Source organism: Athene noctua, chromosome 1, assembly GCF_965140245.1.
Source record: "Athene noctua chromosome 1, bAthNoc1.hap1.1, whole genome shotgun sequence".
NCBI classification, from domain to species: Eukaryota; Metazoa; Chordata; class Aves; order Strigiformes; family Strigidae; genus Athene; species Athene noctua.
The window spans coordinates 227,441,776-227,465,762 of record NC_134037.1 but is presented as its reverse complement, the minus strand read 5'-3'; the positions used below and the strand labels follow the sequence as shown (position 1 = coordinate 227,465,762).

Here is a 23,987-nt window from a genome sequence, read left to right as displayed (position 1 = left end):
TACTATCTTGTGATTTTTCTAACTACTGCTTAACTTCACTTGTTGTATTCAGAAATACAAAACTACCTGGTAAAAATATTTCCAAGAAACTTGCTTATTTTTCATGTTTGTACTGTACTTTCCCTTTGCAATAGTGTCCCCATATTTTAGAGTATATTTTTCATGATTGTTCGTAACATCAGATAGGAGCAACAGCTAGAGCCAAGAGCAAGTTTTCTGGGAAAATTGAAAATAAGTAACTAATAACACTGAAATGCCATAGATACCTTAATGAAACACTGTCTAACTACAGGCTTTCAAACTAACAAATAAATTTACTTTCCCTATTAAAAAACAGCTAGAACACCATAAACCCCACAAAAATGCACATGCTATTTATTTGTACTCAGTGGCATAAGGTGTGCAGTAAAATAAAATGTAACAAAGGTTGTAGTTCCCAACCCTGAAATTTGAAACAAATCCTGAAATCCTAATCTGAAATAAAACCCATTTGTTTAGTTAATACACAAGTATTATTACTTTTTTAAAAAAGACAAAAAAGTATCAACTTCTATAAGCCAACGTAACAGGATGCACAATAAACGCATGTAAATCACATGAACTTTTTCCTCAGAACTGGGGAGTACAATTGGAGACTATATCAGAATCTGCAACTCAATTTTCCAAGAACATAAATGTTCTGATATTAGAAAAGTATTTCATAATTTTCACGTTAAAAGTTTTTAATCACTACCATAAAAAGACTGAAGTAAGTTTAGTAATTTAGGTACCTGATTTCTAAAACCACAAAATAATCTTTTCCATTAATTCACAGCCTAAGTACTTAGAAATATTTAAATATACTCAAAGATTTAAAATTCAGTGTACTATTCTACATAAATATGTAACAAAACACTACAATCTGTTAAAAGATTTCCCTAATATGGAAGACAAACATTAAAAAATGACACAAATGGGAAACAATGAGGAAAGTTGGTTCTGAGTTACAAGATGCCACTTGCTAATTTCACCAGCAACACAAACCTGCTGGAAATAACATTGATCTCACTTTTCCAAAAAAAGTACAAAAAAGTCTTCTAGCTGAAAGTATGCCTATGTACCTTCCAATTATAAAACCACATTTCTTCATCATTATTACAGAAGTACAACAGATGTTACCTCCAGAGTTTCTATTTCTTAGTTTTCTCTCATCTTTGACCAAATCTGTAACAAGATATTCAGTAATACAGATCATTTACTGTACTATGACACACTCTTGTGGTACATTAAGGAATGAAGTGATCAGCCAATCGTAAACAGAGAGATTCAAACTAAGGAAGCATCCATTACAAGTAAGCTTTAAGATACAGCATTTCAGAATATTATATTGAAAAGCAAGTGGGAGAGAACTGTAGCATTCATTCTCACTAAAATGCTGTTGTAGCTCATACTATTTGACAGAGACTAAACGATGGTAATGATGGAATTGCAAGTGAATTCTCATCTTTATTGGCTAGAGAACACATAAATAACACAACATACTACAAAACCAAGTGTAAAGACTGCAAATTGTCTTATGTTAAAAAAGGATATGTATTTTTGCATTAAAAATAGATAGTAGAAAATCTAACATACCTACCAAAGCTGGCATATCAGACAGATACTGTGAATGTAGTTTTAGGCTAAATATTAAAAGAATTTCTAATTAACATGCATTTAAAACCCTGTCCAGAAAACTTCTCATTCCTTCAGTAATTCAGACAAACAAAATTCATATCATTAAAACTTCTTGACTTCCTGCTCTTCAAAGCCTGTGTTGTAGTTTTGTGAGACTGAAGATGATGTAAATTCTAGATGATCAAGATGATGATTCTGAACAATCAGTCTAGTATGCAGATTCAGTAATTTTACACGTCTTCTACAAATAAAAATATAATTTATCATACAACAACAATAATAATAGTATTTCTTTACTATCTGGTCACTCATCTTTATATTAGCCTCAATTCTTTAAATGCTGGAGAAAAGTAAGAAAGGAAAAAAAGTCTGCTCTGCACCAGTTTTAGTCCTTTCTGTACTGATTACATTAACATCTCTAAATGCTGTAGAATAGGATTTTAACCCTCTCCTCCCATTATGTTTACATAATACATTACAGTTGACTATCTAGTCACTAGAACTCACTGACTTTTAAGGAATTAGATCTCGTGTGCATATATTTTTTTTATTAGTTCTACTTGTAAACAGTAACAAAGTATTAATTCTAATTGACCCAAATACACAACTAATCGGAAGCATCATTACGAATAACATGATTCTTGCAGCAGAATTATACTTTGATTACATCTTATTCTTTTACTATAACTAATCTATATACTTATTCCTCTCCCTGAATACTGAATGCAAGTATTTCCCTGAGTAAACAGAAGAAGCCAACTTGTCTTAAGAGATTGGACTCTCCTAAGTACCAAGAGCTATACTGACAGTCCAGAACAAATGCTGATAGTAGTATGAATTAAAAAATTTTTGTTATGATTTTTAAGGAAGTTCAGTGTAATATAATTTCTATTTCACCCTAAAGGTAAGCACAAGTTCTAGCAAAATGAATCACAGTATTTTCTTCACAACTCAGAGGCACAATAGCCTCTTGACATAAGAAACCCTCTGTCCTTAATTTCTCTTCCTCTTTTCATACTGACCTATTTTTGCTACTGTTGTCTCAAGAAGGCTTTTATTTAGTCGCAAATATGCTTCATACTTTGAGTTTTGGTCCATACTCCCAGGTTCTCTCAACCACAGTAATCTCAAGATCAGAACTGTTTGCTTCCACTGCATTTGGGTATTCTGTTCTGAAAAAAACTACTTTTGTTCAAGTGGTTCAGATTCTTCATATTTATTATAAAGCATGCACCTGCACAGCATCACTTAACTCACTATTTGTCCCCACTTACTCACTATTTCTCCTGTTCTTTTAAATAATAGGAAGATTCACAGGTGCATTCTGAGAGTCAACTGGTATCACCAAATGGATTCCATCTTCCTGTTTTTCAAGTCTGACCGAGTCCAATCCTTCATTTATCACTCCTGTTTCTCTTCTATAGAGCATTAAAAGAGCAACTTAGTTCATACTACCAGATTACTACTGACAATAAACTTTCTCTTGGCTTTTTGCAGTTAGGATGATCTAACCCGGTTTGTTTTTAGCTATATCTATTCAGGTTTGTTTCTTTTCACAGCAGTATTATATATCTGTTGAACTCCACATGCCAAGATTTCTCCTGCAAAATGCAACTAAGCCTTGAAACCCAGTTTCTCTTCACACATTCCAGTTATATCTACCCTCCATTTTGTCAGCTTTGATAGCAGCTTTCATTCAAACAATCCTGCTGAACATTTAGTTGCTTTTTCCATCTTCCCACTGTTTTGAATAGATGACCCAATGCTTTGAGATCTTACACTGAAATGCCAGCAAGAAAAAAACAACATTCTGCTGCACGTATATCAAGTACATTACAGCCAAATTTTAAGTGCCACAAGGCATTACACTGCACGATCAAGGAACTGCAAAGATAAGCAGTCACCCTAAGTAGGTTCCTTCTATCTTGTTACCCTTGCCAGCTATACACATGCATTTACAATTTTAGGAAAAGGCAGTTCTATATCAAAGGACAAGTCAGATTGCACAGCAGGAAAGATTCAGTCTTTACAACTGTTAAGCTGAGTAATAGATAAGGTTTCTGTTTCATTACTCAGGCGCTGTTAGAGGTGAGTAAGGTTGTGGAAGAACTATCTTGTGAGTTAAAAAGAAAAGCAGAGCCCAACTAACTTGTGAAAATAGGAAGAGTGGAAAAGCAAAGCCATAAACCAGAAATACAAAGTTGTTAAAAGCTACAGAATACATTGTCCAGTGTCTTCATTTACTTTATTACAATGAAACTGAAAGCCACAAACTGATCCAGGAGAAGCATGTATCTGAAAACACAACTACTGTTTCACTATAAATATTTAACTAATGTGCCAGACAGTAATAATAATAACAACAACAATAATGTTAAATCATGCAAACATGTCCTGTCCTACTAGGGCAGTTTTCAGAATGCTGAACTAGACTGTGACTATGTCCTATGTAAAAGAATATCTTGTTAAAATAAACTTCTATTAAAAATTCAACCTCCCCACAAAATCCTACCATTTCAGATCAACTAAGTTCCCTCCATTCTTTACATAACCTTCAGAACCTGATTGCTATTAATGGTGGGGGGAACTCCATCTACAGGACATTTACAAAATACACATCCTTTATAATGATGTTTGTTTCATAAAACACATTGAAAGAGCCCCCTTAAAAACTCTGGTAGGAAACTATCAAGGCAATATATTTACAGACTACAAGGATCTATTTAGAATGAAGAAACTGTATGAGAAATTTATCATGTGGAGATCACATAGAGAACAGCAGCCTACACTGGAAGTCTGTTTCTCAAATATTCACATGAAGTAATCAACTTACTGTTCTTTATATAGGACACCACTTTAATTAAAGAGAAGTTTAAGTCAGATCATATTTACACAGACGAATAGGAAATCTTAGTTGGTGAGGAAAGAAGAGGTCTATGACCACTTTTTGCATGTGAATAAACTAAAATATTGTTCCAGCAGAACCAGATCAAATGCAAACAGAACCAAAGACTCTGCCAAATACACTACTATGTTAATGCATACCATACTAGTGTCTACCCAAGCACTAACAGCTGCCTAATTGAAAGTCACTGCTCCATTAATATATAATCTTTTTTGTTTGTTTTAAAAATGAATTGTCCTCGAAATTAATTTTCTCTGAATCAAGCCATTCACTGAGAAAGTAAATGGTAGATTTTCTGAAGGACAAAAAGCAGTTCTCATGGAAATTTAAATGCTAATAATTTTCATCAACAGTGACTTTGAAGGTTTGCCAAATAAGGTTTGTTAAACATTTCTTTTCTTGCATTTAAATTATTTTTATCAGCTCACAATGAAAAAAGGCTACAGGAAAAGCACTGTTGTAATAATGATTTTATTGCACTCAAATATAGTGTTACCTTTAGTCAGATATAAAAACTTGTAACAATAGATTAGAAATTCATCAAAAGCACTTAGTGTATAAACATGTAACAAAACTAAAAAGGAAGTAAAACACATGAAAATAGGTTTGTAGTAAGTGGAGACAGTTTTATACCTAGTGTGTGATACAAACATGAGCAAGCTAATTCTTGCAAGATCCTTGCTGGTATAGGGACAAATATTTAAGTTGTTAAAGGAGTATTTTCCATTAAATAACCAAAATTATCAGAGGCACTGTGATGACCTCCTTTAACTTGCATTTTAAGTTCCAAACCTGTTTTTCCACTCTATTGGTATTTATGATTTAGGACTTATTATACTGAGCAGGCCTTTCTTTCTCTAGATAAAAATAATACCTACCTCCTTTAAGACTTTACTTATTCACATTGTGAAAACATTCTCCACTAGAAATCAATAAAGGAACACTGTTGTTGCTTCTAAAACATCAAGGTCTCAAAGGCTTTTCCTACCACAGTGTTGTGAGATGGGAGTGGAGTGCTTCTGTTAGCCTGAATATACCGTCATATTTTTATCAAACATGAGTTGACTGCAGACTAATATAGCATTCTGGGTAGAAATCAACAATTAAAAAAAAATCACTTGTTTGAAAGAAAAAGGTAAAGGTGAACTACAGGAACTAATCCTTCAAGGCACTTCACTGAGGAGAAAGAAAAGCACTCAATCTGTTTTGAAGCTGACAGGAAATATAAATAGTCTGTGTGTAGAAGGTAAGAACCAATCACCTAATAACAACACCTACTTCAACTCTGCCATAAAGTAAAAAAATTAAGTTAAAATAAATTAAGGTAAAATTAATACTGTGCTTAGGAAGATAGTTAAAAGTGCTGTAACAAACTCTTCAACATTACTCTTTCACTATCTGATAAAGCATTTCCTAACTCCAAATACAAATCAATGTATGTTTCAGAATAATTTTGATTTAAACAGTAGTTAGGGTGATACTGCAAGGCAGCCAAATCTAAACACATAGCAGGTTTTACTTCTACTTTTACACAGTTACATTGAAAGGTAACTCGTTACTCAGTGCTGTATCATTAGCAGAAGTTACTAGACTACATTGTTAATAGTCTTACAGATTTGTAATAAGATTCTATAAAAAGCACAGTTTGGAGCAACTTCTGTATAAGTCTTCCTCCAGAGGAGGAAAATGTGTGGGCACAGGACCCCACCTAATCCTTCATGTGGCTGACCACAAGTTCTGTTGCTTATGCTGAGTAAGCTGTGGTATGTCAAATTCAGCACTAAATTAATTTATATTGCTAATTTAACCTTCTTGATAGCATTTTCTCCTTTTTCAGGTTTAAAATGTTGGAGACTTTGCTGGCACTATAGCAGTTTAGACCTTGATGGTTTTTCTTACAGAGTACACAGGGGAGGGAAAAAAAAAAAAGAAAAAAAAAAATTAGTGAGAACTATATTGACCTTTTCAAGACAAGTGCCAACAGAGATAGCACTCCCACAGAAGTGCTTTATTTCTGAATAATCAAGTCTGGCAGGTGCTCTGGTGTGATGGGATCAGACACCGCCATCTCCAATAAGATTAGGATGAAAATCTGTCCCAGTTAATAAAAAAAATTAAAAAAAAAAAGAAAGAGATCCTGCAATCTTTCTCAAGTTTACTAGATCAGTTTCCTTTGATATCTAGAAAAGAAAGAAGCATAAATTTCTAATTTTCCATGCTATCTCCCATTAACTGCAGTTACCTGCATATTGCTAAAAATAATGAAGAATTTAGAAGTGGTTTCTTGCATGTTTGATCTGCAATTTCTAATCCTCATTTGGACTTTACCACTTTAAACATAACAGTTACATTAAAAAAAAATGTTGAAGCAAACCAATTTATTAGTAAGATATTTATAAACATAGCACACTAATTATAAAGCATGTATTTTGGAAAACTACTACCTTTCTTATATTTTGCATACATAAAACAAAGTGTCATTTTGTATTTAAATGTTTGAAAATATTTTTTTTTGGCTAGAGATTGCTTTCTTGTACACTCTATACAACCTCCTAAGTCTTGGAATTACCTTTGGCAAACCACTTCAAGCATCCAAAGGATTACTTTATGCAACATGCAGCTCTTTCTCTCTTGAGTTTTCCTGAACACATATCCCACATTAAGCCTAACTACTACAGTCTCACTACATTAATTGTACTTATTCACAGACCTCCACCAACTTACTGATTTATTTTCTTCACACCAGTACTCTTCAAAGTATATCCACAAACTAAGTACATTCCATATAGGTGTTCATTGCTATTCTTCCTTCTATAAGTGACAAGACCAATCATTTTCATATAAAAACTTACCTTATTTCAGCATTGTAAGTCTTAAACACAGTAGCTTGAAGTTACTTCAAGAAATCAGGCATTCATATACATGATTAAGAAGTTAAATGTCCTACTGTGTCTGACCAGTGAACCCTCTAGCCCAGCACTGTTTCTCCAAAAGCTGCTGTAAGAGCTGTTATTTGAAAAGACACTATTCCAGCCTTATCACTACTTATAATTAATTCTCCTCAGTTCCCAAAATAGTAAACTCCTCTTCCTACAAATACATCCTTTCCTATTTCTTTTGGACCTACTACCCCTGAATTTGTCTAATGTTCTTTGAATCTGCTGAACTTCTGAAGTTGTCACCAATGAGTCCCACCAATTCCCTACCTAACTTCATTTTGAAGAAATTAAATACACTTTTCAATAGCAGCTGAGGATCCTTTGCAAGACATTCAGAATTCTAAAAGAGTATGTGCAGCATGTCCTGTTTACATTTATCTAGCTACATTTAATGAGTTTTCCTGTTATCTTCATTTGGGCAGGTCTTCCCCATTTTTAATGCTATCCTTTTCCTTGTGATACTGTCTTTAACTTCCCTATCAAGTCACACATGTTTTTTACCCCATAGTTTAGTTGGGCTTTCTCTGAATTACAATACAAATTTTACTCAAATCTTCAAGACAGCATTTTCAGAATAGCCTCTGGATTGGTAGTAGGCATAGGTATCTTGCTTGCTTGGTCATCTGCAGCTTTCATTTAGTTCCCTGTCCTGAGGTTGAATACTTCTCTAATAGATTTACTTGGATTGTTCTCTCCTGGTACAATAAGCTGGTGATCATTCTCTCCTACTCTAACCTCCTAGGTCCTGTGGACGACTCAATCCCATTGACAGAACAGTTCCTTTTCACGCTGGTTACAGGAATATTGTAAACAGTCACTTCTTTCAGCTAAAGTTTTGATCTTCTCATAACATCCTGATGAGGAATCAATTCAACTCACATACAAGTAGTTAAGTCTCCTGCTTTATTGCCACAAAATTTGCACCTTCTCTAATCTCACTTAACATTTTGTCATCACAAACATCATCTGATCTGAGAGCTATTAATACAGCACAATGTTGTGAGTGGAAATTCCTTCCAATAATATAATATTTTGCACAGCAAGCTTCCTCCCCCACCCCCCCCAAGATTTTCATGATGCTACACTTCATGCTTTCATGCAAAGTGCCACTCCCCTGCCTGTACGTTTCATCATTCCAGCAAAGATGACAACATATTAACATCCTACACCAGTGATTATTCTCCTTTCATCAGGCTTACAACACATTTATTATCAAGTGGTTGTCATTCAATAATGAGCATTTTTGTTTGTTCATCTCATCTTTTAGGCTTAAGATAATATAGAAGCACATATAAGGTGTTTGTTTCAACTCTGCTACTCAGTATTTCACATACCAGTTAACTTTAATTCATATACTCAGTTTAATGTTTTCAAACAATTATAGTAAGAGATTCCTTTGATACCATTGTTGCCAAAAAAGGCTTTTCACATATTTTCTACATTGTTGTGCAATAATGAGTATAATCCTGGTAAATCTTAATATTTATTATTTCTTTCCCTTTCAGGTGTCTAACTACCCTTCATAACAATCCTTGTTTTTGCCTTTAAAAAGAAAAGTTATCAGAAAACCAAAAGATGATTCATGCAAATGATTCACATTCATCACCTTATTTTCAGAACTTCTCAATTACTTTTTTTTCCCCTCCCAGACAGGTAAGAGCTATACCTTACTTCCACACTAATGTCTTTAAGGCAGTGATTTCACTCCTTACATTTATTCTTTTAGCTGCTGACACAAAGCTAATGATCTGAGGGTTCCAGAGTCTTTTGTTTGTTTGTTTCTCGGGGCATCTCACAAAAAACTCTTGTGTTTTCTTGCAAATATTTTAAATGTATGTACACTTTTCAGTCACATTCACATCTTTTCTCAAATATTCAAACTGAAAATGTTCCATCCACTGACCTGTAATTCTGAACAAATATTCTCCTGCCACATTCCCTGTGCATCAGAAAATCTATGCGGGTTTAAGACAAAGGAGTTGGTTTTCCAATTATGCCCTTGCCTAATTCTTTCATATACATAAATTTATTTAAGATCTGATTTATTCTGAGACAAAAATAATTTCTGAGTCAATAAATAAATTAAACTTTGTCTTGAGTAAGTTGCTACAAGAATACCATCAGCAACTGATGCCTTGATACTTCTCATTGTTCCAGCTCAAACTTTTAGAAAACATTGCTTTCACAAAATGGTTCCATTTCTGGTAAGTGACAAAACCAGCTTTATAAAAAGTAAAAGAAAGAAAAGAAAATAAGAAAATTATTATTAAAAACACAGCATAGTGAGAGTATTTCCTCCGATAAGTTACAAAGACTCTTGTCAGCAAGACAAAGAAGTGATTTTTTTTCCCTCTGCTGTCTTTCTCTCTCCCAACTTCAAGAAAAATATATAATGCAATGAGTACAGCAGAAAATCATCAAGATGATTAGAAGCCTGAAACATAAGATGCAGACAGAAAGGCTGAGAGAGCTGTCAGTCTTAAGAAGGATAAAGGGCAAGGGAACTCTTACTGCTGTCTCAAACTACCTAACAGAAGGATACAAATAAGAGGAAAAGAGATTCTTCTCAGAGGTACACAATAAGCAAGAGCTAACAGACACAAATAGCAACAAGAGATATTTCAAAAAGATGTTATGAAAAAAAGAAAAATCACCACAAACATGGGAGCAGGTTGTCCATCCCTGCATCTCCATCTTTAGGGATATCTCAAACTCAGCTAGAAAAAGCCCCAAGCAACATGAACTAGATTGGTCATTTTACAAAGGAGATTGGACCAGATGACCTTCAGAGATTCTTTCCAAACTAAATAATTCCATGATTCAAGGACATGTCTCTGGACATGCTCAAGAAAAGTGATTTTTTTTTTCCTCCATGTACAGTCTTTGCTCACTATTTTTCCTATGCTCTGAACCTAGACCCTCTTTTACTTTCTTATTCTTACAGTAATGTTTCTTTCATACCTCCATAACATCTTCAGTTATTTCAGTTGCTTCAATACCCATTCAGAATCAACATCATTTATAACTTCTATACAAACATCTGCTAAAGCTTCAGCTCTATTCTATACTGTTCTGTATTCCTTTTTCTAGTAGAAATTCCTCAATGCATTATTAACATAGACATAAGACCTCCTCTTCTGGATCAACACTGAAATACTTTTGGCACATCAGCTGGCAAAATACACCAACTGAACATTTGAGTACTTCAATCTGATTTTGCTTAATCAGAATAAAATTCATTTAAAGCATCATTGAACATTTTGGTCCCTGCTTCCACAACTAGATACCTCTTCTAACACAATGACTTCAATGAAGAGTGCATAAGCAGACCCTCAATGGAGTGGAAACCAGCTCATTCTTTGCATGCTGTCATTTGGCTACAGAATTATTTTCAACTTCTTGTCTTTCTGGTATTAGAGACAAAGCTTTAGAAATAGTCAAGGACTGTTCTCAAATTCAGTCTAGTGAATATCTTGCTGATTCTACTTTAGAAAGCATGGTGTTAAATCTCTTCATGACTGAGAAATGAAGAAAACTGTCCATCCTCAGTTTCATTGGCAAGTTTTGTCATAATCAGTAGGTTCTGCATAAGCTACAAAAAAGCATCCCCTTTCTTCATGATCATGAGAACAAAAGCCGTTACTTTGCTGTCCTATATGTACTATAATTCTTAATAAGAGACACTGAGATGTCTGGTGCTCTCTACTTATGTGTTTAAGCGTGAATGCAAATTTAATTTTTTAAATCACTTGAACAAAGATGAAATTTAGTTCCATGTTGCCCTTTAGACACCTACTTACTGTTCTAAATTAAATCTTTAGTGTCTCCACTTCCTTTGAAAAGTTAACACAATGGCACACTTACATAACTCATGTGAGATGAGAGATATTTCAAAACTTAAAAAAGAGATTAAACAGTAAACTCCACCTGTAAAAGAAAAAATAGATTTCTCCCTGCAGGCTATAGCCTTTTAATTGCCCTCCCCCCTAACCCCATCATTTGGTATAAGAGTACACTTCACTCCTTTTTCAGCTGTAGATCTCTTCTGTTAGGTTTTGTCAGGACAATGTATTCAGCCCATTCAGTTAAACTTTGAGGGAACGTTAATCATGTTAACTCTAATGTTCTTGTTGTCTGTGGAGATTCACAATCCTCTTCTGAGCCATTAACATGTTTGGCCTGAACATCATCTTGTCTCCCAAATTTTACTGTTTAATTACACATAGGAAACAGTATTTACTCCAGCAGCTTTTAAACCTTCCAACCTATTAATTCAGGGAACATTTCTGGGAATTCTTCTAACATTATAAAGGCACCATAATTAATTTTTAGACTTATTCTGATAGATTCAAGAAAAAATGCCTATGGTCAGTGAGGTTTTCTTGACTTTTTATCTTTGCACAACTTTCTTAATATTATTAAGTATCAACAGTAATAAACTGTAATATTCAACTCCATAGTAATACTGCTAGAGCATAAAAAGCCTGCTTTGACAAAAACAAAATAAAGTTCTTGGTATAGTAAAAAAAAGAATACTAGATGATACACCAAAGCATACACAAAAAAAAAAAAAGAAAAAAGAAAAACAAAAACAAAAACACCCAAGCAAACAAAAACCCCCCCTTGAGAATGTTATGCACTATATTAAAATAAAAATATCAAAGTAAAATTTGTAAAACAAACTAAAAAAATAATGACTTCTCAATTTCAAAAGGAATTAATCACTGCACCCCTCTGGCTGCCCCAAAGTACTAAGTCTGCAATACTTATCAAGGGGGGAGGAAAAAAAAAAAGGTGTCAAGAAACAACAGTGTAAATATATGCATTTTATATATGGGCAGAATAATCTAAACTACTAGTGAGACAACTTACTTCCAGAAAGGGATAAAAAATTTAAAGCTAGGAATGCTTTCAAATACTTTGCTTTTCTACAAGGTTTTAAAAGCTGAAGAAGCTAAGCAAAATATCAAAAGAGATCTAAGTTGCTACAGGTTTATCAGAAAGTAAAAAATTTCATTAAAACTCTCCTCCCTCATGGAGCCAAAACACATCAATTATCATGTGCATTCTGAGGGTAAACACATCACCTTCTGGAATCAAGATTAGATCACAGTATTTTATTAAGGTGTTCTGACAAAATCTTATAAATATTTTTTCAAACGTGACTGAATAAAAGTCTGTATTATCCAGAGCGTTTCTCAGATTTTTTTGGTAAGGTTTTCCTTGTAAGTGACACAATTTTTGTCACCCTTTAAGTAAAATATTCCAGTATTACTGCTTTAAGTAGTATAGGATTTTCAAACTTTTTTCTTCACACATTCCACTAAAAAAACAGAACATGAATATTAGATTCTAAAATTTTTCATATATATATTTAAGCCCCAAGAATTTTAAAGATATCTCTAAAAGCTGAAAATTAAAGCAATCAATTACTTACCCCTATTTTGACAACAAAATGTAAGTTCCAATTTGCAAAGCATGTCAGCATTCTCATACTTGTCCTCTTCTGCCTTAACCCAAAAACAGGATTCTGTCATTTCCTGAGGCCTGATCTATAAGCAAGAGACAAAACAAAATTTTATTGATTAAATTGTTCTGACACTATCCAGAGACTGTGCTCTGTAGAGTCTAAAGCAAATTAAATACTTAAGATCTCTATAAGGCACATCAACTTTTGGTATATAACTCATTTTATAATTGTTAATATATTTATGACTGTAAATAATAATGCTTACAGTAAGTGCTTTTGGACAAACTGATTCTAAGAATACAACACAGCACACTGTTATCCAAGGTTTAAATGTAGCAAATTGTCTTTGGTCTAGAGTTAAAACTTGGTAAACTTTAAATAATCTCTGAACACAGCCGGTTTAACTAGATATTAAGTACTTTTTTAGACTGTAGCTTTGATTGCTTCATAAAGCTCTTAAAAAATTTTTATTAACTTATTTTGGTCTAAATAATTAGAGCTTCCAAAACTGAATAGATTAATAGTCCAGGCATACTTGATCCCATCACAGTGGAGAAGAAAAAAAAGAAACAGACTCTGCATTTTTTCAACCATTAAATTTACATAAGTACATTTACATTAAGAACAAATGGAAACACCTGCAATGCTTCTTCCCACAGTCCAGGCTAGACAGATGCAAGACACTTGCTTGGAAACTGTATAGCTATCAGTACAGTGCAGTGACTGATCTAATGTAAAGAGTTTCCTAAACAAGGCATTGTAGAACCCAGGAATCATGACGGTATCAAGGTCATATTATTCTAGACCAGAAATAACTTTTCCTGGCAATTCAGAAAGTCAACAGATACTTGCCCAAATAATTCATGATTCAGTGAAACAGTTTTCAGAAAACAATGAAACGTAAAGGCAGAAAGTAACCCATATCTTACATAATTTTAATTAATGTATCAATTCCTCTATCTAGTCTTACTCTTGACAATCTATTTACCCTAAACTGTAGGTAAGATTTTACATCGAGTATTTGACATTCATCAGTACTACCTTAGACCAGTTGAGTCTCTTCATGGTAACCTCAGGTCTGAATTCTTTTTTAGGCTTCATTCCAAATGGCAAAGTACATGAAGGTGGAGACCACTGTGCTCCAGGCAGGCCTGGTAGAGGTGGTGGTGGAGGAGCACCACCAAAACCCCTAGGAATTCCCAAGCCATTCAGAAGTGACAGAGGAGGGGGAGGAGGCGGTGGTGGTGGAATTGCTCCATTAGAAGGCAGCGGTGGAGGAGGAGGAGGCAGAAGTCGATGTGGTCCTGCAGCTTCCAGTGGAACAACAGATGCATCTCCACGTGTTGACGGTACAAAACCAGGTGGCAAAGAGCCGTACTGATGAGAAAAATACTTTTATTCAGTTTCACCCTTTTTTAATCAAAAAAATGCCATAACAATCATAGTTTATAGATTGAATTCAGCAAGCCAATCGAAAGTCAGTGCCATTTTTCTTGTATAGGACAATCAAATATGAATTATAATGAGACCAACATTCATACCAGGAGGTTCACGCCAAAAAGATAAACTGAAATGATATATCCTACTTGTCATATTACACTGATCATGATCTAAGAAGGGTCTGATAGGTGTCTTGATGAAATTTTTTCTAGACTACTACAGTTTAGCTCAAATTAAAAAAGTAACATCCTAGTCTCTCTTGTTCTTACTTATCCTTCACATTACAGGGTAATATTCCAAGGACATAACAGTAGAATCTGAAGAGATTAGTAGTTCTGTTGAAAAACAGGTATTTTCCAATATAGGAGCATTCTCATTGTACAGAATTGAAAGAACAAAGCAATGATGAAAAAAATTCCTTCCAAAAAATACCACTGCCTTACACACCAACTTCTTATTCTATACAATAAGGACATCTATACTGTATCAATAGGTTTATTAGCACTTCCGTAAGTCTAAAAAAAATATATTTATTTCTACTATTTAAAGAACTTCTATCATAGGCTTTCAAACATTAATAGGCACCTGACAAAAAAAAAAAAAAAAAAAAAAAGAATAAAGAATAAATATTTATCTACTGGTGATAGTATTGATGAACTTTTTAACTGATAATTATGAGCTGAAACAAGTCATTTTTTAAAAATGGAGGGAAATACAATAAGCAAAAGATTTAATAGTTGTAAAAAGAAATAGTTGAACAGCAATAAATACATGTACTACAGTATTATTATTTTTAATTTCTGAACATACACATTGTTTACATTGACAAGTAGCTGCTGAACAATTAGGTTCTAATAATGAAAGAAATACATGAACAAATACCGAATACAACAAAAGAGTAAAGGAACAAGACTATGAGAAGAATACTCAGAAGAGGTGGAAGTAGCCACACTTTTCAGCAACTGAAAAGACTCCTCTTAAGAGATTTAAGATTACTAAATTGCAGTAATCAATTACTTGATATTTACAAAACATTCCAAGTATCCCATTAACAGCAGGATAATTCATGGTATGATCATTAGTGAGCATAATCAGGTGTTATGCTTACTGTCTGCATGTAAAACAAGATAATAATGAATACAGTGAACAAGACAAGAAGTAAAATAGGCGAGAAAACCTATTTCACTCACAAGAAGTATGCAAGTATGTTTTCAAGATCCACACTTCTTCAATGAATGATATACAGCTCTCACTGAAGTAATATTTTTAGAATGCAACAATTTCTGTACTTGCTTTTTTTAAAGCCTGTTTGACATTAACACTTAATTCTGACCAGAAACCTGAATTAGAATGACATTTTTAAACAGACCAAAGACGAGCTAAACTAATTTTCCTCACTAAGAAAATTAAACAAGCTTAAGAGTATAAAAACCCCACTATGATCAAAACATGTATTTTATCACCTTCCTAATACGCATGTCTCCCAAATGCTGTCTCTCTTTATCCATTTTTAGACTGTGCTTGTTATTCCAAGAAATAAGACACAGGAAAAATCCCTTGGTCACACAGTCTCCTTACGCAGATTTTAGAGCTGAAGCAGTTACAAGCTAACTCAAGTATTACACTCAAAAATCAGCACTATCCCTCTCCACATTCTAAAATATCTATTTATGCCTGAAAATTGAAAAATTATCTGGAAATGTTCTTATCCAGCCACAGGTTATTTCTTTCACTGCTGGATATCCATGGTAAGGATTCAGCAAAGCAAACTGCATAATGAATAATTTCCTGTGGAGGGATAAAGATCACAGTGATGAATGCTAATCTAAAAGCATAAGACTTATTACCCAATGTGGTTAATTACTTTGGAAATATGACACTGAAAGGAAACCCAAATGAAATAGAAGAAACTAGTTTAATTAACAGAGCTCAGGCACAAAAAGGATCATCTGGGAACTCAAACTGCTAATTAATGTCACACTACAATTCTTCGTATAAAATAGAAATAAAGGAAACTAACAGTCCATAATAATCGATAACAAGGATTCTTTGGAAAAAATCCTCAACTGTGCTGTCAGAATCTACTAAAGATACAAAATTAAGTCCCTTTCAAAAAAAATACTTCATACATTTATTTAAATTGTCTTTACCTGTGATTTAAAAGCTTGTAATTCTGCTTCAAGTTCATTGATTCTTTCTTCTTTTTTTTGCAATAGGGCCTGAGTCTCCTGATGAACTACAAAATCTTTTTCAAACTAAAAAAAAGAAAAAAAAAAGGAAGAAAATTGTTGATAGTTTCTGTAGATTTCAACATTTGTGTTTGTTAAAACTCACATGTTAACAATACTAAGGACACATACAATATATCTGCTATTCTAAATTCCATGTATCTACTGTGTGGAAGTACCACCTCTATTTACCACTACAAGTCTTCACCATTTGAAATAGTATAAATTACTCAATGTATTTTAAACTAGAATTAGAGTAGCTTAAAGAACTGATGTACAGTAATACGGAGTCCATAGATACAAATCAGTCAGTTATTCTCCCACTGCTTATCTTGAAGAAACTGGTAAATATTTAAATATTCAGTTATTTGTGGGAGATTTGTACATGAAACCTTAAAATAAATAGTAGAAAAACTCTCAATTCAGGTTAACTATATTGCACCGCTTTCCTCTGTTTCCTAGTCCACAAGAAAAATCCAAATTCCCACTTAAACATAGTAAGTTGAAAACTATTTTATGTTCAGTTACACCATTCATGAAGTTATTAATTAAAGCCCTATGTCCATCTTATGATAATATAACTTAAAAATGACTTACTTTTCTGGAAAGTTCAGAAGCCCTCTCTTCACATTCTTCTAATCTTGCTTTATCTACACAAATATCTTGAAAAAATAAACAAACACACTTGCACATATACAGGGAACACAAGATTCTTAACCACATGTACAACTTTAACTTTGTTTTAGGAACACATAAAGAAGTATGATACTATAACCATTCCCAAACACAGTACTTACCTACTAAGTGACTGAAATTTATATCTAATCTTTTACGATATGTGAAATCTGGGTCTGTTCCACTTCGATGCAACACTATCTGGGACACACATTCTTCAATTAATTTGAAATACTGTGGACTAAAGACAGAGATGAGATCTTTATAGCATATTTATTTATCAACATATACTTAAAATCTTGTCTATGAACAAAGTAAGGTCAAAAGATTTGGACTGACTTATTTCCATAAAAGGATAGGTGCAAACCCCAAAAGTCTCAACAGACAAATACATCTGGCAGTTTATTACACAAGAACAGTTTATACAAAGCCTGAAAAAACAGCGGATGTAAAGATAATTCTTATAAACTCTGCATCTCTCCACACTATGGAAATACAAGGACAGAGTACCTCCTGCTTCCTCCCAGTAAAGAGGGGGCTCTTTATTCAGCTTGATCCCTTCTGGTTTTGTGACACTTGTGTACCTATAGATGCATTGCAGCCCTGCTTCCGTAAGAGGTATGAAAAACACTTTGTTCTAAAATGCCAGGGGGTATGACAGCTGGACCACTTGCCCAGAACATGCAAGCTGTGAATTCAAACCCTTTCAGGTAGAAGAGGTGTAGCACAGGTGCACCCACGTCAGGCAAGCACTCTTAACCTTTAAGGGTGCATCTGTGCTAGACCCTGCCTGAAATGCAAGGTTATGCAGAATGCTATGCAGAAAACAGACAGCTTTCCTTCCCTGTTCAGTTTGTATCTGGTTCCTCCAGCATTTCCTCAAAAACAACACAAGCAGATTTTAGAAAGTGTTTGGCAACTTCAAACTTATTAACTATTTCCCTGCAATTTATCTGATGCATTTTCCAAGAGACACTAACATGTTCACAATGACCTATAACGTATATTGAAACTACTCAATTCCCAACCAAAAGTTACTCTAAATTAAGCATATGTTTAAATTTCTGTATAAAGTGCATACTTGGATTTGTCCTTCAACCCAAATACACCACAAAATTACAATGCTACTACCATGATATATAACTCCTCGAGAAATCTGTCCTGATCACTTACACTTGCAGTCAGTAAGGTTAAGATCTCAACAAAAACAGTTTTCCATACATATATATAAAAACATATCCTAAGCAGAAGGGAAAAAACATATATATGACATTCTTATACAAAGCTGATACTTTTGAACATGAGTTCACAAATTGCAATCCAAACAGAAAAAGACAAAACTGTATTTATCATTAAATTTATGGAAGAAATATTCTATTAATGACTAAATTACAACAAAATCCATAATTAACATTTAACATACTATTAAACATACCGTATAAAATAATCATTTCTTATCATCAAAAGATGCTGGAGAATAGAAAGAAAATATCCTTCAGCACTAGTGTCCTTAACTGTGTTCCACACCATGTTGTAAACATCATTTACTTCAGTAAAAGTGTTAAGGAGAGTAATAGCAAGGAAAAAAATATTTCTCTCAAATATTGACTGATATCTTCTTTAAACAGAAATTATTCCAGAAAAATGTCCATACATTTTATTTTGTTCATGTTTCTCTTAGTGATATCAAAAGGATATTCTAGTTCAGATCTAATATCTTCTAAACGATGAGAGAATTCCATCATGTCTTCTTCCTTATGTTCATTGAACACTTTCAGCTGAATATCTAGTGCTTCATTCTTTATACATTTCAATTGCTGCAAAGAGGAAACAGTAGAAAGGCTTGGAAAATTAGTGTTTCCATATGTAAATAAACCTTATCTTTTTAATAACTTCCATAAGTCTATGTTCTTTTAAAGTTTAAAACTACAAGAACACATGAGTTAAGTTAAATATTCAAAAGGTAAACACAGCTTCAGCCTGGCTTAACAAGCATCTGCACAACAGTCTGTCACATGTTCTAAATCAAAGTCCTAAAATGCGGAGGAATCAGCATAAAGTTCAGAGGTGATACTTCACCTTTTCATTCTTATTTTAAAACTAATTCTCCTATCTAACTGCTCATACCCATACTTAATAAAATGCCCTTGAGAATAATTTATTAGAATTTGTTCTCCCATTCCCCCTCTCAAGCTCAAATAGTCCAATAATTTAAATAGTAATGCAGAGAGAGACTACAAGACGCTTACTGGCAGTATCTCTTTCAATCCACTGCGCATAAATTCATTTCTGATGTGAAGCCTAAAATCCAAGTCATCAGGAGACGTAACGAGAGCATTGATGAGCTGCATGCAAGCTACCTGTAACAGAGAAAATATTAAACTATTTTATTTCTTAGGTTTCAATATACATCATAGTCAAAAAGACATAACAAACTACTAATTAGACATTACACCATGTCTGATTATCAATCTACTGTAACCTTATAATTAAGATAATTAAATTTCTTATCAGCTACATGAATACCAAACACTAGCTCACAAATTTCCATAAAAATGAAGTATTTTCTCACTCCATTGAATTATGCCATTAAATAAATAGCAAGTTGCTTTAGTAAATGAACTTCACCAGGTAGTAAATACCTTGATAGGCATAACTCTCAACACATAAAAAACAATGTAAATACACATTTATCTATAAATATATATAAAAACTGACATATTAGAAATGGTGATGACTAAAGTCTGTGTGAACAGTAGAAAACATATTTGAAGACAGAATGCTTATTAAACTAAACTGAGCCTGAAGAACAGAACACGCTTTTCCCCCTTCTTTTCAAAAATCTTCCCTCTTTAAACATACTGAGTGTCAGAATACTTCATGGGAACCAGTAATTCAGCTCAAAAGCAAGCATCAAGTCAACTAGTGAGTAGTCTCTCTTCTGAAGCATCAAGAGATTCATCTTGAAAACCCATAGCAAGGAGCAGCAGGAATGCACTGTCCAGATTCACAAGCCTTTAGAACAATCACAGCTTATTATTAATCATAAATAAGGATGACAGCAGCCATTATTTCCTTTTTTCACCCAGTTTATTGTTTTCACATCTTGCTTCAATGCACAGGAAATATGTTATTCATGTATTTCCAGCATTTTAAGGTGTTTCTAAAAGCACAAGTCAATTAGGGTTGTCTTTTGGCCTAATATACTATGTAAACAAATAAAGCAGTCTGGCTCACTTTGTTGTAAAGCCTTTTATAATCCGGAAAACGATGATGTATTATGCTGTGGTCAGGCAAAAGGTAATATTGGGAAGATACAGTATTGGCCATCTTCAAAGTACAAATAATTCATAGCACTGAATTTACATATAGTCACCAGAACTAGATGGACTAGCAGCTTTGATATAGACTGTAAGAAACAGCAGCACTCATTAGGTTTCCAAGAGAAACTTGCTAAGATTAAATGGTAATACAACCATGATCCTACATTTATCCTACTGAAAGGATTGCAAGTATGTGTGGTGGGTTTGTGTGTGGTGGAATTTTGGTAGCAGAGCAGGGGGCTACAGAAATGGCTCCTCTGAGAAGCTTCTTGAAGCTCCCCCTGCTCCCAGTCAGACCCGCCTCTGGCCAAGGCTGAGCCAATTAGTGATGGTGGCTATGCCTCTCTGATAAAATATTTAAGAAGGAGAACCTGAGAGGAAGAAGAGAAGTTGTGAGGGAAATACCTATGCAAACATTGAGGTCAATCCCGTAAATGATGGTATTTGGAGTCACTTGGAGAGAGAACTACAAGGGCCCCACAGCTCTGCGTCAGGAGTTGGGACCATCTCTGCAACTTCCAGAGATGCTCAAGAGGACAAGGATGCTCAAGGAAGACACATGGCATGATGTGGTTGGAACCACTATACAAACCCATCCAACACCTCTCCTGGAGAAAAGCTGCCACAACAGAATCTATTCTTATATTGTTTCATCATACAACATCCTGTTTTAAAGTTATTGATGATGCAAGGTAATAGGAGGACAGAACAAGCTTTGTTTCTTCCTCTTACTTGACTGAAGAGCTGAAATTAAGGTCTAGTACCTCAGAACTTCTACGAAACTCAGTACATGCACATACCTAAATTTGTATAATAATAAAGAAAACTTGCTTTTATTTTATTGACATCAATAGGACAAAGCACACTAAATTATTTAAATCAACTGCATAAAAATGTTGATAGACTTCTGTAACTTACTCCAGTCTTAGACAATAATTATTTGTTATCACATCTAAAGAAAATAAAACACAGCTGGGGATAAAATAAAAATTAAAGCTTCAGCTGATTGAACATGAAGCTTTTTTAAAACAGATCAAAAGAAAAAAAAATAGTTGGGGGAACAACTTGCAAAAAGCATCTATGATTAATACATCTTTTTCCTTGAAGATAACAAAAGGAGGAAAACAACATCGGTAAAAGATCACAGTGAAAGGAGTACCCAAAGAAAACAAAGGCCACAGCAACATTTCATCAAATGTTCTACTGGTGTGTGAAAGGAGGTCCCAATGTAGAAGAGAGACACAGGCAGGTTCAAAAGTTGTCAGAAGAACTTAAAGAACAATGCCAACATTCATAGTTTTGAAGAAAATTGAGGAAAAAGCAGTAGTACATGCTATTTCATTAAAGTTCTTACTGAAAAGCACATTGACACCCAAGAAAAGGAAGACGGAAGAAATTAGATCGGTATTTATAAGGACATTTTCAGGAAGATCTGGACAACTACAAACTGGTAAGACTGACTTTTCTACTAAAAGAGAACAAAATTAATGAGTTACATGAAAAAAAATGCAGCACAAATAAATAGACGGTATGAATAAATGCAACATGGCTTTGTAAAGCAAAGTCCTGTTCCATAAAGCCATAAAACTTGTTTGAAGGGCTGAAGGAGCTGGCAAGAAAGCTCTGACTGGCCTAAGTCAGGACTTCAAAAAATAAAAAAGTTTGTAAAATATCAAAACCATTCAGAAAAATTTAGAAAACAGTATGTTAAGTAGCCAAATAGCAAAATATTACAAAATAGCATTAAATTTGATGTTTAAAAGTTTCTTACTTAAAAAAAGCTTTTAGGGTTCAAAAATTATTTGACTGTTTTAAGTTCTGGTGAAGTAATGTTTGCTTGCTACTTCTTTTTTTTCTCCTTGCTTTAAGTCCATCTTTTTATTTTATGCTAGCAAAGTGTGTGACATTAAAAAAAAAAATCAATAAAAATATTAATTAAATAAAAAATAAATCACTTAAAATGCTAGAAACTGCAAGGCAATGAAAGCCTGTTCCTGTCCTTTCTCCATATTTTTTCACAGAATCAAAGAATCACCCCATCACAGAATTGTCTAGGTTGGAAAAGACATTGAAGATCATCCAGTTCAACCATAAACCTACTAACTAAGACAGTTCCCAACTACACCAGATCCCTCAGCGCTATGTCGCCCCCACTCTTAAACACCTCCAGGGATAGGGACTCCAACACTGCCCTGGGCAGCCCATTCCAACACTTAACAACTCGGTCTGTAAAGAAATACTTCTTGATATCCAGTCTAAACCTTCCCTGGCGCAACTTGAGGCCATTCCCTCTTGTCCTATCACTTGCCACTTGATTAAAGAAACTCATCCTCAACTCTCTGCAACCTCCTTTCAGGGAGCTGTAGAGGGCGATGAGGTCTCCCCTCAGCCTCCTCTTCTCCAGACTAAACACCCCCAGTTCCCTCAGCCGCTCCTCGTACGACCTGTGCTCCAGACCCTGCACCAGCTCCGTTGCCCTTCTCTGGACACGCTCGAGTCATTCAATGTCCTTTTTGTAGTGAGGGGCCCAAAACTGAACACAGGAATCGAAGGGCGGCCTCACCAGTGCCGAGGACAGGGGTAAGATCCCTTCCCTGTCCCTGCTGGCCAAGCTGTTTCAGTGAGAGCAATTAGACTTTCACCTAAAAAGTTAACAATAAAAATCCTACACATATTCAAGAGAATATACGTATGGTATGTTTTCTTTCAGAAAGGTATTTGCACTCAGGACTAACAGTCAGTGTTAAAAGAACTCAGTTAAATAGGAGTACAGGTAACAGGACCACAACCTTGACCATTCTGTCTTAAATAAAATACATTCCCTTGAGAAAAATCTTTCAGATTTGGGGTTTCTTTAAAGTTATAAATAAGAAAAAAATACTCAAGTTATTCTCTGAACAACCCACTTGGAAATCTGCTGAACTGATAACAATTTGGGGCTTTAACTGCCATGGTGGATTCTTCATCTTTGTAGTGCTTGTCAGAATAATTCTTATTGACACTTTTCCCTGAAATCTGTTATTTCCCTAATTTTATGCATTTTGATTCTGTATGTATGCCTACAGTATTTTAGAAACCTAGAAGACAATACGATTTACATAACGCATAATTCGTTTACTTCAAACAAATCCAAATAAAACCTTTGTATTACTCCTGAAGCCTGTTTCTGTGCATGTAGTTTCTAAGAGTTAATCTAATATTTGTTTGTTACTACTGAAGCATTACTCTATACTAGGCAACACAGTGGTGCTAACCTCAAAAAAGGAAACTACGAATACCAAAAGGTAAATAAAAAGACGACCCTTAGACTTACTTACAGCCAAACCCCACACAGCAAAAATTTTAAAACCA

At 34.2% G+C, this 23,987-nt stretch overlaps 1 protein-coding gene across 2 annotated transcripts in view; it reads right to left on the bottom strand.

The window, feature by feature from the left end:
* DIAPH3 (diaphanous related formin 3) overlaps positions 1-23,987 on the bottom strand; it is a 255,321-nt gene that overhangs the window by 175,944 nt on the left and 55,390 nt on the right. For both annotated transcript variants that reach the window (XM_074912215.1, XM_074912225.1), the window contains exons 10-17: positions 19,563-19,673; positions 19,012-19,130; positions 18,749-18,865; positions 17,436-17,554; positions 17,236-17,300; positions 16,561-16,665; positions 14,012-14,347; positions 12,938-13,052 (exon numbers count right to left, since the gene is read on the bottom strand). In XM_074912215.1, the coding sequence (XP_074768316.1) occupies positions 12,938-13,052; positions 14,012-14,347; positions 16,561-16,665; positions 17,236-17,300; positions 17,436-17,554; positions 18,749-18,865; positions 19,012-19,130; positions 19,563-19,673 (1,087 nt within the window). The remainder of the gene's footprint in view (positions 1-12,937; positions 13,053-14,011; positions 14,348-16,560; positions 16,666-17,235; positions 17,301-17,435; positions 17,555-18,748; positions 18,866-19,011; positions 19,131-19,562; positions 19,674-23,987) is intronic.